At 42.3% G+C, this 16,375-nt stretch overlaps 1 protein-coding gene across 1 annotated transcript in view; it reads left to right on the top strand.

Moving 5' to 3' along the window:
• The window catches only part of nploc4 (NPL4 homolog, ubiquitin recognition factor), a 39,908-nt gene that overhangs the window by 15,396 nt on the left and 8,137 nt on the right, over window positions 1–16,375 (top strand). The window contains exons 5-13 of the mRNA XM_029699030.1: window positions 215–263; window positions 379–473; window positions 681–804; window positions 1,088–1,267; window positions 1,891–1,977; window positions 10,844–10,915; window positions 11,109–11,235; window positions 13,222–13,382; window positions 14,825–14,896. Of these exons, the coding sequence (XP_029554890.1) occupies window positions 215–263; window positions 379–473; window positions 681–804; window positions 1,088–1,267; window positions 1,891–1,977; window positions 10,844–10,915; window positions 11,109–11,235; window positions 13,222–13,382; window positions 14,825–14,896 (967 nt within the window). The remainder of the gene's footprint in view (window positions 1–214; window positions 264–378; window positions 474–680; window positions 805–1,087; window positions 1,268–1,890; window positions 1,978–10,843; window positions 10,916–11,108; window positions 11,236–13,221; window positions 13,383–14,824; window positions 14,897–16,375) is intronic.

Below are 16,375 nucleotides of genomic sequence, written 5' to 3'. Positions count from 1 at the left end.
TTAAGGTGCCACTAACTTCCTGTGGTCTACGGGAACAGAGATCCAAAGCTGTTAAGATATTTCATAGACTTCCTGTATGTTCTATTGAAGCAAATATCTACAGGAACAGATATCCACAGTGTAAGAGAGACACAGCTTTGTAGACTGTAGCTAGTTATGTTATTGTATTAAGGCATTCAATTGTGTCAGTGTATTGATTCAGTTCTTGTTTCAGGTGTCGACATGGATCGATGGGAAAGTGTGTGCACTGCGTACCACTAGAGGTAAGTGTGTGTTCTTTCCACCTTCATTCATCCAACTATTACTGTTTACTTTAAAATTGTGGTTTACATGTCAGGTGTACTTCTTTGCTATACATTTAATTGTTACCTCTGTCAGCCTTTTGATGAAGAATACTTGAGCCATCTAGACCCGCCTGTCAAGCACATGTCATTCCATGCCTACATCCGTAAGCTGACAGGAGGCGCCGACAAGTGAGTGGCACCAGATGTTCTCTAGCCTGGTCCCAGACCTGTCTGTGTTTTCTTGGCAATATGTTTGGCATGACAACATCCATTGAAGTTGGCAAGATTGCACAAATAGATCAGGGACCAGTCTATGCACTCTTCACTTCCCTAGCAGGAGAATTGGCCACATCCACAAGCTCTTTGTCTTTATTTAAAACCTATTTTCCTCTACAGAGGGAAATTTGTGGCCCTGGAGAACATCAGCTGTAAGATCAAGTCGGGCTGTGAGGGCCACCCTCCCTGGCCAGAGGGGATCTGCACCAAGTGCCAGCCCAGCGCCATCACCCTCAACAGACAAGTACGCCCCATAACTCCCTCCTCCTTGCTCCAAAGGGCCTATATACACTCACCTCCTTGCTTCCAAGGGTCCATCTCAATACTCCCCTTTGCTGCCAAGGGCCCATCTCAGTATTTTAAAGTGTCTTCCTCTCCTTGTCTCCTCGGCTTCATTTACATTCCCATCAGTTCAGATTAAGAGATGACGAGAGGAATCCTATTGAAATACACAAGAGATTTCTCAGTCACTACTCATTCCTAGTGGAGATAGTGATTTGTATAACCCGCCTCATCCCTGCTACCAGAAATACAGACATATAGACAACATCATGTTTGAGAACCACACCATCGCAGACCGTTTCCTGGACTTCTGGAGGAAGACGGGCAGCCAGAGGATGGGCTACCTGTACGGCAGGTACACAGAGCACAAAGACATCCCTCTGGCCATCAGAGCAGAGGTCGCTGCCATCTATGAACCCCCGCAGGTGAGTGCTCTGCACTCTTGGGAGTCAGTCCAATGGTTTGTTAGTGAGTTGTAGATGTAGTAAGGTTGGTTAGCCACAGGATGGCAGTAAGTTCACTTTCAATGGGGTATTGGACATTGATAAAATGCTGCTTTTGCTGGAGCAGTAATTCTATCAGACTTAGATGCACTCCGGCATCTTAAGCACATCAAATTCATAGCATATTGCACTAATGTTACAAATCCGATATCACACGAATTGCTAAATTCGTAACCTATCACACTAAATGGAAGACGTAGTACACAAAAAACGGGGACCCATTTTGGCTCTTGAGTACCGCTTTCAAACTACTGGCTGAAACTATACAAAAGTTTCCAAATCAAATTTTATTGGTCACATACACATGGTTAGCAGATGTTAATGCAAGTGTAGCGAAATGCTTGTGCTTCTAGTTCCGACCGTGCAGTAATATATAACAAGTAAAGAGTGAATCTTTAAGTAATTGGTTCATTATAGCTATACATAGTTTCCAATAGCATAAGAAAATATAAGGTTGTGTACTTTTTCAGAAATATGTTAATCCTAGATGTGTTAATTTAGTGGTTTGTTTAGTTTTAACTGTTGTGAATTCCTCTGTCCATTAGATTGCCACCCAGAACAGTCTGGAGCTGGTGGAGGACCCTAAAGCTGCAGCCGTGGAGGAGATCGCAGCGAAGCTGGGCCTGCGCAAGGTAAGATGAAACCACTAGCTTATACTATTGGCTTTATTTGAGCTATTCTAGATTCTGATGTCAACCTTCTCTCCATATCACTATCAATTCCATTTCGATTGTTAAATTTACTGTATTGGAATAGAATTGACCTCAACCCTGTTCAAGACACTAAGATTGTGCTCTGCAATATATATCCACCCTTGTTTTTATGGTGTAACTTTAGACTTAGACGTCCAGGGATCGCGTTAATGCAGAATTCTGCATTTTTCACAGAGAAATAAAAAATATATCTTGCTGTGTTTTGCTCTGCGTCAGACTAATTTTGTGCTTCAGTTCCACTCCTCCACTCGTATGGGAATTCACGCAGCACACTGATGTGTAGCTACTTTTCTCAGTGTATAGTCATGGCCAAAAGTTTTAAGAATGACACAAATATTAATTTTCACAAAGTCTGTTGCATCAGTTTGTATGATGGCAATTTGCATATACGCCAGAATGTTATGAAGAGTGATCAGATGAATTGCAATTAATTGCAAAGTCCCTCTTTGCCATGCAAATGAACTGAATCCTCAAAAAACATTTCCACTGCATTTCAGCCCTGCCACAAAAGGACCGGCTGACATCATGTCAGTGATTCTCTCGTTAACACAGGTGTGAGTGTTGACAAGGACAAGGCTGGAGATCACTCTGTCATGCTGATTGAGTTCGAATAACAGACTGGAAGCTTCAAAAGGAGGGTGGTGCTTGGAATCATTGTCTTTCCTCTGTCAACCATGGTTACCTGCAAGGAAACACGTGCCGTCATCATTGCTTTGCACAAAAAGGGCTTCACAGGCAAGGATATTGCTGCCAGTAAGATGGCACCTAAATCAACCATTTATTGGATCATCAAGAACTTCAAGGAGAGCGGTTCAATTGTTATGGAGAAGGCTTCAGGGCGCCCAAGAAAGTCCAGCAAGCGCCAGGACCGTCTCCTAAAGTTAATTCAGCTGTGGGATCGGGGCACCACCAGTACAGAGCTTGCTTAGGAATGGCAGCAGGCAGGTGTGAGTGCATCTGCACGCACAGTGAGGCGAAGACTTTTGGAGGATGGCCTGGTGTCAAGATGTGCAGCAAAGAAGCCACTTCTCTCCAGGAAAAACATCAGGGACAGACTAATATTCTGCAAAAGGTACAGGGATTGGACTGCTGAGGACTGGGGTAAAGTCATTTTCTCTGATTTTTATTTATTTCACCTTTATTTAACCAGGTAGGCTAGTTGAGAACAAGTTCTCATTTGCAACTGCGACCTGGCCAAGATAACGCATAGCAATTCGGCACATACAACAACAGAGTTACACATGGAATAAACAAGACATACAGTCAATAATACAGTAGAACAAAAGAAAACAACAAAAAGTGTATATATACTGTGAGTGCAAATTAGGTAAGTTAAGGCAATAAATAGGCCGTGGTGGCGAAGTAATTGAATCCCCTTTCCGATTGTTTGGGGCATCTGGAAAAAAGCTTGTCCGGAGAAGACAAGGTGAGCGCTACCATCAATCCTGTGTCATGCCAACAGTAAAGCATCCTGAGACCATTCATGTGATGGGTTGCTTCTCAGCCAAGGGAGTGGGCTCACTCACAATTTTGCCTAAGAACACATCCACGAATAAAGAATGGTACCAACACATCCTCTGGGAGCAACTTCTCCCAACCATCCAGGAACAGTTTGGTGACGAACAATGTCTTTTCCAGCATAATGGAGCACCTTGCCATAAGGCAAAAGTGATAACTAAGTGGCTCGGGGAAAAAAACATCGATATTTTGGGTCCATGGCCAGGGAACTTCCCAGACCTTAATCCCATTGAGAACTTGTGGTCATCCTCAACAGGCGGGTGGACAAACAAAACCCCACAAATTCTGACAAACTCCAAGCATTGATTATGCAAGAATGGGCTGCCATCAGTCAGGATGTGGCCCAGAAGTTAATTGACAGCACGCCAGGGCGGTTTGCAGAGGTCTTGAAAAAGAAGGGTCAACACTGCAAACATTGACTCTTTGCAGCAACTTCATGTAATTGTCAATAAAAGCCTTTGACACTAATGAAATGCTTGTAATTATACTTCAGTATTCCATAGTAACATCTGACAAAAATATCTAAAGACACTGAAGCAGCAGACTTTGTGAAAATTAATATTTGTGTCATTCTCAAACTTTTTGCCACGACTGTAGCCTACTTCTCTGGTAAAATGCAAGGTTAACTTAAAGCAAAACATTTGAAAATGTAGCTGGATACATTTTATCATAAACATTAGAAATATGATGGGCATGCATATTTTTTTGCAAAAAATACCTTGCCTTTTCATTGTAAGCTCATTTACTTGTGGGGCTGCTAGCCAAATAGCATTGCACTTCTGTCATTTAATGAAAAGGAAGCTATTTTCTGTGGATTTGTTTTTGTTTCAGTCTGTTGAAGCAAAAGATAACCCTGGACGTAACAACTAAATAGATTGTCTGTCTGATTGGTACTATCCTTCCCCACCTACACCAGCTGAGACCCCTCTTTCAAAGTGACTGAGTTCTCTTCTATCCATGCTAGCCAAAATAATGGGCAACTGGACATTTTTATGCATGATGGGATGTTACTTGCTTAATTAACTTAAGAACTGCACCCGTGTGGAAAGTACCTACTTTCAATGTACTTTGTATCCCTCATTTACTCGTTTCCTTTATTTTGGCAGTTCTGTCTGTCTGTCTTTGTCCTGTCTTGTCTGTCTTGTCTGTGATATTTTAGCCTAGTTCAGTAGTTTCATATTCCAAATACAATAGGTTAAACTTCTACATTGCATTCAGCAATTGAGTTATTCAGATTTTTGTCACCAAACAAGATTAAGAAGCCAGTTTACATTTTCACTGGACTATCCACACAAACACCGATATATAATAATTATTCCTAAATTAATTAATAATTACACCCCCCCCCCCCCCCCGTTGCTGGCACTATTTCAATGTAATTTCCTGTCCTAGAGAAATGCACTTTAGGTTCCACCTCTGAAAAAACTTGTATATACAGTGCCTTCGGAAAGTATTCTGACCCCTTGAATTTTTTCACATTTCGTTACTGCTTTATTGTAAAATGTATTGTTGTTTTTTTTCCCTCTATAATCTACACACAATACCCCATAACGACAAAGCAACAACTGTTTTTTTTTGAAGATTTTTTTTTTTTAACTAAAAATAAAAAACCGTAAATCACATTTACATAAGTATTTAGACCCTTTACTCAGTACTTTGTTGAAGCACCTTTGGTGACGATTACAGCATTGAATCTTCTTGGGTATGACGCTACAAGCCTGGCACACCTGTTTTTGGGGAGTTTCTCCCATTCTCTGCAGATCCTCTCAAGCTCTGTCAGGTTGGATGGGGGGAGTGTTGCAGCACAGCTATTTTCAGGTCTCTCCAGAGATGTTCGATCGGGTACAAGTCCGGGCTCTGGCTGGGCCACTCAAGGACATTCAGAGACTTGTCTCGAAGCCACTCCTGCATTGTCCTGGCTGTGTGTTTAGGGTTGTTGTCCTGTTGGAAGCTGAACCTTCGCCCCAGTCTGAGGTCCTGGGTGCTCTGGAGCAAGTTTTCATCAAGGATCTCTCTTTACTCTGCTCTGTTTATCTTTCCCTCAATCCTGACCAGTCTCCCAGTCCCTGCCACTGGAAAACATCCCCACAACATGATGCTGCTACCACCATGCTTCACTGTAGGAAGGGTGCCAGGTTTCCTAAAGATGTGACGCTTGGCATTCAGACCAGAGAATCTTGTTTCTCATTGTCTGAGAGTCCTTTAGGTGCCTTTTGTCCAAGCTGGCTGTCATGTGCCTTTTTACTGAGGGGCTTCCATCTGGCCACTTGACCATAAAGGCCTGATTGGTGGAGTGCTGCGGAGATGGTTGTCCTTCTGGAAGTTTCTCCTATCTCTACAGAGGAACTTTGGAGTTCTGTCAGAGTGACCATCGGGTTCTTGGTCATCTTCCTGACCAAGGCCTTTCTCCCCCGATTGCTCAGTTTGGCCGGGCAGCCAGCTCTAGGAAGAGTCTTGGTGGTTCCAAACTTCTTCCATTTAAGAATGATAAAGGCCACTGTGTTCTTGGGGACCTTCAATGCTGGAAAATTTTTTTTTATACCCTTTCCCAGATCTGTGCCTCGCCACAATCCTGTCTCGGAGGAACACAGACAATTCTTTCGACTTCAGCCTGGTTTTTGCTCTGACATGCACTGTCAACTGTGGGACCTTACATAGACAGGTGTGTGCCTTTCCAAATCATGTCCAATAAGTTGAATTTACCCCAGGTGGACTCCAATCAAGTTGTAGAAACATCTCAAGGATGATCAATGGAAACAGGATGCACCTGAGCTCAGTTTCAAGTCTCATAGCAAAGGGTCTGAATGCTTATGTAAGTAAGGTATTTCAGTTTTTTACTTTTAATACATTTGCAAAAATGTATACAAACCCGTTTTCGCTTTGTCATAATGGGATATTGTGTGTAGATTGCTGAGGATTTATCTATTTTAGAAAAAGGCTTTAACATAACAATGTGGAAAAAGTCAAGGGGTCTGAATACTTTCCGAAGGCACTGTATATTTTCACATATTGGGTGTGGGAATTTCAAAAGATTAGCCAGCTGGCTCTATGGCTGGTTCTGGAGCTGGATTTGTCATAATCAAACTTCCCCACAGATGGAAACCACTGGCCTTTTGACTCCACTATCTGTTGTTAACTCCAATGTTTTGGCATCTTCCATAAATCACACCAGTGAATCCGCCACAGCAATAGTTAGAATGAATAGGATGAAGCTCTGGTGATATGGATAACTGTTGAAAGATTGTGTTTTTCTACATTGTAATAGACACGGTGCAACCTTTGGTCGGTAGCAGCCCACGCTCATGGTTCTCACAGGGGAAGTGAATTGAATAGCTACAATGACTATGATCATGCACGCCGCAAATGACATGCAGTGCCTTCAGAAAGTATTCATACCCCTTGACATTCCACATTTTCTTACAGCCTGAATAAAAATATTGGAAATAAATCTCACCCATCTACACACAACAATATATTGAAAATGAAATACAGATACATTTAATTTGCATAAGTATTCGCACTAGAGGTTGACCGATTGATTTTTCGACGCCGATACCGATTATTGGAGGGCCGATTTATTTTATTTTATTTGTAATAATGACAATTACAACAATACTGAATGAATACTTATTTTAACTTAATATAATACATCAATAGAATCAATTTAGCCTCAAATAAATAATGAAACGTTCAATTTGGTTTAAATAATGCATAAACAAAGTGTTGGAGAAGAAAGTAAAAGTGCAATATGTGCCATGTAAGAAAGCTAACGTTTAAGTTCCTTGCTCAGAACATGAGAACATATGAAAGCTGGTGGTTCTTTTTTAACATGAGTCTTCAATATTCCCAGGTAAGAAGTTTTAGGTTGTTATTATAGGAATTATAGGTCTATTTCTCTCTATATGATTTGTATTTCATATACCTTTGACTATTGGATGTTCTTATAGGCACTTTAGTATTGCCAGTGTAACAGTATAGCTTCCGTCCCTCTCCTCGCTCCTACCTGGGCTCGAACGAGGAACACATCGACAACAGCCACCCTTGAAGCAGTGTTACCCATGCAGAGCAAGGGGAACAACCACTCCCAAGTCTGAGCGAGTGATGTTTGAAACGCTATTAGCGCGCACCCGCTAACTAGCTAGCCATTTCACAACGGTTACACCAGCCTAATCTTGGGAGTTGACAGGCTTGAAGACAAACAGCGCAATGCATTGCGGAGGGCTGCTGGCAAAACACACGAAAGTGCTGTTTGAATGAATGCTTACGAGCCTGCTGGTGCCTACCATCGCTCAGTCAGACTGCTCTATCAAATCATAGACTTAATTATGACATAATAACACACAGAAACATGAGCCTTAGGTCATTAATATGGTCGAATCCGGAAACTATCACCTTTATTCTTTCAGTGAAATACGGAACCGTTCCGTATTTTATCAAACGGGTGGCATCCATAAGTCTAAATATTCCTGTTACATTGCACAACCTTCAATGTTATGTCACAATTACGAAAAATTCTGGCAAATTAGTTCGCAACGAGCCAGGCGGCCCAAACTGTTGCATATACCCTGACTCTGTTGCAGAAGTGACACATTTTCCCTAGTTAAAAGAAATTCATGTTAGCAGGCAATATTAACTAAATATGCAGGTTTAAAATATATACTTGTGTATTGATTTTAAGAAAGACATTGATGTTTATGGTTAGGTACAAGTTGGAGCAACGACAGTCCTTTTTCGCGAATGCGTACCGCATTGATTATATGCAACGTAGGACAGGCTAGATAAACTAGTGATTATAATTGATAGTTTTTTTATAAGATAAGTTTAATGCTAGCTAGCAACTTACCTTGGCCTCTCACTGCATTCGCGTAACAGGCAGGCTCCTCGTGGAGTGCAATGTAAAGCAGGGGGTTAGAGCGTTGGACTAGTTAACCGTAAGGTTGCAAGATTGAATCCCCAAGCTGACAAGGTACAAATCTGTCGTTCTGCCCCTGAACAAGGCAGTTAACCCACCGTTCCTAGGCCGTAATTAACTGACTTGCCTAGTTAAAATATTTATAACATTAAAAAAATAAAAAATACCAATTACCGATTTGTTATGAAAACTTGAAATCGGCCCTAATTAATCGGCCATTCCGATTAATCGGTCGACCTCTTCACACCCCTGAGTCAGTACTTTGTAGAACCACTTTTGGCAGTGATTAGAGCTTTGATTTGTCTTGGATAGCTTTGCACATCTGGATTTGGGGATTTTCTTCCTTGCAGATTTTCTCAAGCTCTGTTAAGTTAGTTGGAGCGGCAGGTGAAAAACAACCTTCAACTCTTTCCACAGATTTTCAGTGGGATTCAAGTCTGGGCTTTGGCTGGGCCACTCAAGTACTTTCACATTCTTGTTCTGAAGCCATTCCATTGTTGCTTTGGTTGTATGCTTTTGGTCTTATAATATTCGCCCCCAGTCGAAGGTTGTTTGCGCTCTGAAGGTTCTCAAGGGTCAAGGATTTGCCTGTATTTGGCTCCATTCATTGTTCCTTTTTATCCTTACCAGTCTCCCAGTCCTTGCTGCTGAAAGGCATCCCCATAGCATGATGCTGGCATAGCCATGCTTCACGGTAGGGATGGTGTGCCGGGTTTTCTCCAGATATAGCGCATTGCGTTCAGGCCAAAGAGTTTCATTTTTGTCTCATCAGACCACAGAATCATTTGTCTTATGCTGTCTTTCACAAACCTTTTTGCAAACTCCAGACGTGCCGTCATGCCTTTTTCTAAGGAGTGGCTTCTGTCTGCCCACTCTCCCATAAAGCCCAAATTGGTGAAGTACTATAGAGACTGTTGTCCTTCTGGAAGGTTCTCCCATCTCAGCCAAGGAACTCTGTAGTTCTGTCAGTGTTCATTGGATTCTTGGTCATCTCCCTGACCAAAGTCCTTCTCGCCCGGTTGCTCAGTTTGGTCGGACGGCCAGCTCTAGGCAGAGTCTGTTGTGTCCAAACTTTTGACTGGTTACTGTATGTAAATTCGATTTCTGTATTTAAGGCGCTGCATCGCGGTGCTAGCTGTGCCACCAGAGATTCTGGGTTCGAGCCCAGGCTCTGTCGCAGCCGGCCGCGACCGGGAGGCCCATGGGGCGGCGTACAATTGGCCCAGCGTCGTCCGGGTTAGGGAGGGTTTGGCCGGCAGGGATATCCTTGTCTCATCGCGCACTAGCGACTCCTGTGGCGGGCCGGGCGCAGTGCGCGCTGACCAGGTCGCCAGGTGTACGGTGTTTCCTCCGACACATTGGTGCGGCTGGCTTCCGGGTTGGATTTGCATTGTGTCAAGAAGCAGTGCGGCTTGGTTGGGTTGTGTTTCGGAGGACTCATTGCTCTTGACCTTTGCCTCTCCCGAGTCCGTACGGGAGTTGCAGGGATGAGACAAGACTGTAACTACTACCAATTGGATACCACAAAATTGGGAAGAAAAAAGGGGTTAAATAAAATAATCTTCTGGCTAAAAAAAAATGTGTTCCATGTGTCAGGCGGCCAAGTGGACAAAAGGCTGTTTGGCTCATCTGCCACGAAGAGGAATAACTTTGCAGCTGTTTCTGATTAATAAACATGCCATGCTGGTTGGTGGTAACATTCAAATAAAACCCAGCCCTGAAACGGGCTTAAAATAATTTATATGTTGTATCATAGCAAAATAAACCGCATTCACACTGATTTGCACGAAATAGGCATTTCAGATTTGTCAATTCAAGCCCAAATATATCATATGATGACTTGTCTTAAATCATTGTGCAACATCATGGGTTAGCTCTAGCCATAGTCTTTCAGCTCAAAAAACTGGATTTCCACCTCAATTTCATTCAGGATCAATCTCTAGACTACTGATTTGGCTACATTGTTTTATGGAATTTAAGACTAGGTTTCAGGAAATGTTCTATTTTTTTTTTTTTTAAGCAAAATGTGCCAACTTCTTGATGGGGTCACTGACCCCCTTCGGACACCCCCCCTACGCAACCTTAGGTCTACATCAGCACCACTTTCTCAGAAAATCCTAGGGAGAGCCCTGACTACATTTAAAATGTATTTCTACTGAAGAGAAGCCAATTACCAAGTACCCATAAGACTATAGCCTACCATTCCTAATGAGGCAGTCTTCTGCCAACATCTGCCGCCTTGGGGTCTGTGGCCGGGAGTTCCGCCGCAGTGAAGTGCTACTCATAAAGATTTAAAGTTTGGCAGGTCTGGGATGGTGTTCTACTGACTGTCTTCCTGTGTTGTGTTTACTGTAGGTGGGGTGGATATTCACTGACCTGCTCTCTGAGGACACCAGGATAGGAACGGTTAAATATACCAGGAACAAGGTGAGAACACATCCATACACTGCCTGGACAAGCACTATAACCTTAACCTTTAGACCAGAATTGCCAAAAACCAGGGAATAGCCGCATAACAGCATTAGTTTTGTGAACGAATCCACACAACTCTAGGTGGACAAAGCTGAAATATCTGACTTTAATTCTTTGATCATTAAAATGTTTTATCTTGTCTGTGTAGGACTCGTATTTCCTGAGTGCGGAGGAGTGCATCACGGCTGGACACTTCCAGAACCAACAATCTAACCCCTGCAGACTCTCACCTGACGGACACTTTGGGTCCAAGTTTATCACTGTGGTGGCCACAGGTACGCTAGCTACCCATGGATCACCTATCTAAGCGACCTATGGCTCACTCTAAGCCTAGCGGTTAGAGCGTTGGACCAGTGACCGAGCTGACAAGATGAAAAATCTGTCGATGTGCCCTTGGGCAAGCCACTTAACCCTAATTTGCTTTATGGCTGACCCTGTAAAACATATTTTCTCTGAACCTATCTGGTGTATGTGACAATAAAACAGTATTTGTTTTTACATACAGTGCATTCGGAAAGTATTCACACCCCTTGACTTTTTCCACATTTTATTACGTTACAGCCTTATTCCAAAATCCTCAGCAATCTACACACAATATCCCCATAATGACAAAGCAAAAACAGGTTTTTAGATTTTTTTGCCAATGTATTAAAAATAAAAAACAGGTACCTTGTGTAAATAAGTATTCAGACCCTTTGCTATGAGACTTGAAATTGAGCTCAGGTGCATCCTGTCCATTGATCATCCTTGAGATGTTTCTACAATTTGATTGGAGTCCACCTGTGATATATTCAATTGATTGGACATGATTTGGAAAAACACACACCTGTCTTTATAAGGTCCCACAGTTGACAATGCATGTCAGAGCAAAAAACATGCTGAGGTCGAAGGAATTGTCCGTAGAGATCCGAGACAGGATTGTGTTTAGGCACAGATCTGGGGAAGGGTATCAAAATATGTCTGCCGCATTGAAGGTCCCCAAGAACACGGTGGCCTCCATCATTCTTAAATGGAAGAAGTTTGGAACCACCACAAGACTCTTCCTAGTGCTGGCTGCCAGGCCAAACTGAGCAATCAGGGGAGAAGGGCCTTGGTCAGGGAGGTGACCAAGAACCTGATGGTCCCGCTGACAGAGTTCCTCTGTGGAGATGGAAGAACCTTCCTGAAGGACAACCATCTCTGCAGCACTCCACCAATTAGGCTTTTATGGTCGAGTGGCCAGACAGAAGACACTCCGTAGTGAAGGCACATGACAGCCTGCTTGGAATTTGCCAAAGGGCACCTAAAGGACTCCCAGACCATGAGAAACAAGATTCTCTGGTCTGATGAATGCCAAGCGTCACGCCTGGAGGAAACCTGGCACCATCCATACGGTGAAGCATGATAGTGGCAGCATCATGCTGTGGGGATGTTTTTCAGCGGCAAGGACTGGGAGACTAGTCAGGATCGAGGGAAAGTACAGAGATCCTTGATGATAAACCTGCTCCACAGTGTTCAGCACCTGAGACTTGGGTTAAAGGTTCACCTTCCAACAGCACAACGATCCTAAGCACGCAGCCAAGACAATGCAGTAGTGGATGTCCTTGAGGCCCAGCCAGAGCCCAGATCGAACATCTCTGGAGAGACCTGAATGTTGCTATGCAGCGACGCTCCCCGTCCAGCCTGACAGCGCTTGAGAGGATCTGCAGAGAAGAATGGGAGAAACTCCCCAAATACAGGTGTGCCAAGCTTGTAGCGTCATACCCAAGAAGATTCGAGGCTGTCATCGCTGCCAAATGTGCTTCAACAGAGTACTTAGTAAATGGTCTGAATACTTATGGGATCTTTCTGTTTAAATTGTTTTATAAATTGACGAGGGCCATTTTTTTTTAATCAATTTTTGAATAAGGCTGTAGCGTAACAAAAAGTGAAGATCTGAATTTCCGAATGCACTGTGTATATTTTGCTATCCTGGACCTGCGCTACTGTCTAAAAGAGCAATCTGTTTACATAACATTGAGTGATGATTGGTATTACCTGATATTGTGATATTCATAGATCAGGAAATCCCTAGCCTGGTCCCAGATCGTTTTGTGCCGTCTTACCACTCCTATATAATTTATTTGTGTCCCTTTCGCGAAATTCGTCTTGCATCTCCTCTCAAACTTAACAGTACAGCATCACCAAATAGGTTATAAATTGCAGAAATATATAAAACAAATCTTATGGTATTTGACCAACGGTGGTATCAACCCCCAGTCGGACTCTGTGTTACCCGCCAGGTGGTCCTGATAACCAGGTGCACTTTGAGGGTTACCAGGTGTCTAACCAGTGCATGGCCCTGGTGAGAGACGAGTGCCTACTGCCCTGCCGAGACGCCCCCGAGCTGGGCTACGCTAAAGAGTCCAGCACAGAGCAGTACGTACCGGACGTCTTCTACAAGGTACAGGAACACACACACGCATTCTTAGACTGTCTGAACTTCTCAAAGCTCAATAAACTCTGAAAGACACTGCACTCAAAGTCACTACCTTTTCTTTCTCACCACTAACAGACCATTTGTCATTTTAATGCACCAAACATTTTCTTTTGGCTGAAACTAAAGGAACAAATGTTGACATGCTTGATTGATCACGTTTATTATGCTTCAATTAAGTAAAATTATTCAGTAGATCAGTTAAATAGATGTGGCTATGGTATGAATAAATGGAGCTAGCCAATAGTGTTGCTGGAAAAATTACTATACTGTTACATCGCAATATTATTTTGGACGATATTTCAATACTTTAACTCCAAGAATTGATTGTTTTATTTTTGCTAGGTAGCGTTAGCTAGCGCTAGTCAGTTGTACCTGTGCCAGAACTCCAGTATTTTTCATCCTATAATTTGTTCTTCATTTTAAATAGTGAGCCAACATGTTTTCAGCACTTTTATTTCTATTACTAACCATGTTTCCATCCACACTTTTTTTTTTTTTTTTAATTTTTTTTATTCTTTTTTTTTTTTTATTCAAGTAGTCATACCGTATAAAAAAATAAATAAACCACGACAGCTGTGATGGAAACAGGAAGTTTCAGTACAATTTTATAAATGCCGACAGATCATTTGTTAGTTCGACATGGGATCTTTTTGTGTGTAATTAATTATGCGCAAATTGGCTGTGGATATGCCTTTATGTGCCAATATGGATATAATAAACCATCATATCGAAGTAAACTTGGAGTCACGTGATGATATGGTGTGATCCTCCCACTACGACTTGGGAAAGCATGCAGTTTATTAGGAGGCTACAGATGAAATAAGTTATCATGAACTTCACAGGGTGGTGAAAGTGCAAGGTGATGAGCTTGATGCTCCTTTCTAATAAATTTCGAGGGTCTTATTCTGGTGACATGATCAATGCTTGGCTGCCATTTGACACATTTTAAAATAATATTTTTTTATCCATAATAATCTCATGTAGGCTATACCTGCACTGTATCTGCGAGCTGTTGGCTAGAGCGCATGTGCCAAGACCAGAGTGGACACATTCGCTATATAACGCAACATGTTTAGTGATAAAACCATTAGTAGAGTTGAAAATGTTAAGGAAACTCATTTTTATTTTTTTACATATATTTTTTTTTTACCCTGTTTTCTCCCCAATTTCGTGGTATCCAATGGTAGTGAGTCTTGTCTCATTGCTGCAACTCTCGTACAGACTCGGGAGAGGCGAAGTTCGCGAGCCGTGCATCCTCCGAAACCCAACCAAGCAGCACTGCTTCTTGACACTACCCACTTAACCCGGAAGCCAGCCGCGCCAATGTGTTGGAGGAAACACCGTGCACCTTTTGCTACAGTATTCCTATTTCTCTCTCCATTGATGATTGTTCTTCCCCTCAACAGGACAAAGATAAATTTGGCAACGACATCACATATCTAGCCCGGCCTCTTCCCGTGGAGTACCTTATCATAGACGTGAGTATGATTAGATTTTTTTTTTTTTTGCAGAGGTTTCCGTTAAAACAAGAAGAAAAATTCATAAAATTCCATGTGAATTCATTGTTGCTGCCAGCAACATGGTTAACCATTGCACCTGTACTACTTTATCTCAATTTCCTTCTCATTTAACTTCTCAAAGGATTGCCTTACAGGACTTCGCTGCTGTCGCTTGCCTTTCTATTCTCCATTTTTCCAACTGTTAACGATGATGACGTAGTGGTGGAGAGTCAACTCCAAAATAATTGATTCCTAAACTCCTTGCACGTTGACTCCCATTTCTGAGTGCTAAGATTTTACTCCCAAGATTCAGTATTTTTGGAACGGTGGAGACTGATTAGTTGCCATACTTCTGAGAACACAAACACTTGCATCTTTTATAGCGAGCTAGCAAGGGACGGAGAGCGCAGGGGTGGGCGCAGTATAGGCAGGATGGCCACCAGTCAAAACCGTGCTGTATCTTGCAATGGAAGGCTCTATGTCACACTTTCTTGGCTTGCAATGTCTCATAACTTCAATAAAGCGTGGCCTATCATCAATGAATAGGCTGGGATATTGAGATTAGCGAGATGCAATACTTGGCTTTTGCACAGTCACACAGTATGTGCACAGGTTCTAGCCAGGGCACCAAAGCAGTGGAAAAGTTGAGCCTTCCGCTTCAGAGCTCTTAGTTGTTGTTTAAATTGATCCACCAAGCTGTTTACTTTCTGCATCTACGTTAGTGTTTTTTGTTTAGGAATTTTTCCTAATTTTAAGCATCCTAATTTCGTTTAAACGTTCACACCCCTAGATTGAACAAAGTCCTGCATATACAGTACCTTCAGAAAGTATTCACACCTTCACTTTTTCCATAATTTGCTCTTACAGCCTGAAGTTAAAGTTGAGATTGTGTCACTGGCCCAATACACAATACCCCATAATGTTAGTGGAATTATGTTTTTAGAAATCTTTACAAATTAATTAAAAATGAAAAGCGGAAATGTTTTCATTCAATAAGTATTCAAACCCTTTTGTTATGGCAAGCCTAAAATAAGTTCAGGTGTACAAATTTGTCTAATTTGCATGGACTTACACTGCAATAATAATGTAAAAACATTTTTTGAAAGACTACCTAATTTCTGTACCACTCACATGCAATTATCTGTAAGGTCCCTCAGACAAGCAGTGAATTTATAAATATATTTCTAAACATCAGCAGACGTCAAAGTGCTTATACAGAAACCCAGTCTAAAACCCCAAACAGCAAGCAATGCAGATGTAGAAGCACGGTGGCTAGGGAAAAACTCCCTATAAAGGCAGGAACCTAGGAAGAAACCAAGAGGAACCGGGCTCTGAGGGGTGGCCAGTCCTCTTCTGGTTGTGCTGGGTTTGAGATTATAAGAGTACATGGCTGTTAAGGCCAGATCGTTCTTCAAGATGTTTAAACATTCTTAGATGACCAGCAGGGTCAAATAATAA

Source organism: Salmo trutta, chromosome 18 (genome assembly GCF_901001165.1).
Source record: "Salmo trutta chromosome 18, fSalTru1.1, whole genome shotgun sequence".
Lineage (NCBI taxonomy): Eukaryota > Metazoa > Chordata > Actinopteri > Salmoniformes > Salmonidae > Salmo > Salmo trutta.
This window is presented reverse-complemented; position numbering and strand designations above follow the sequence as displayed.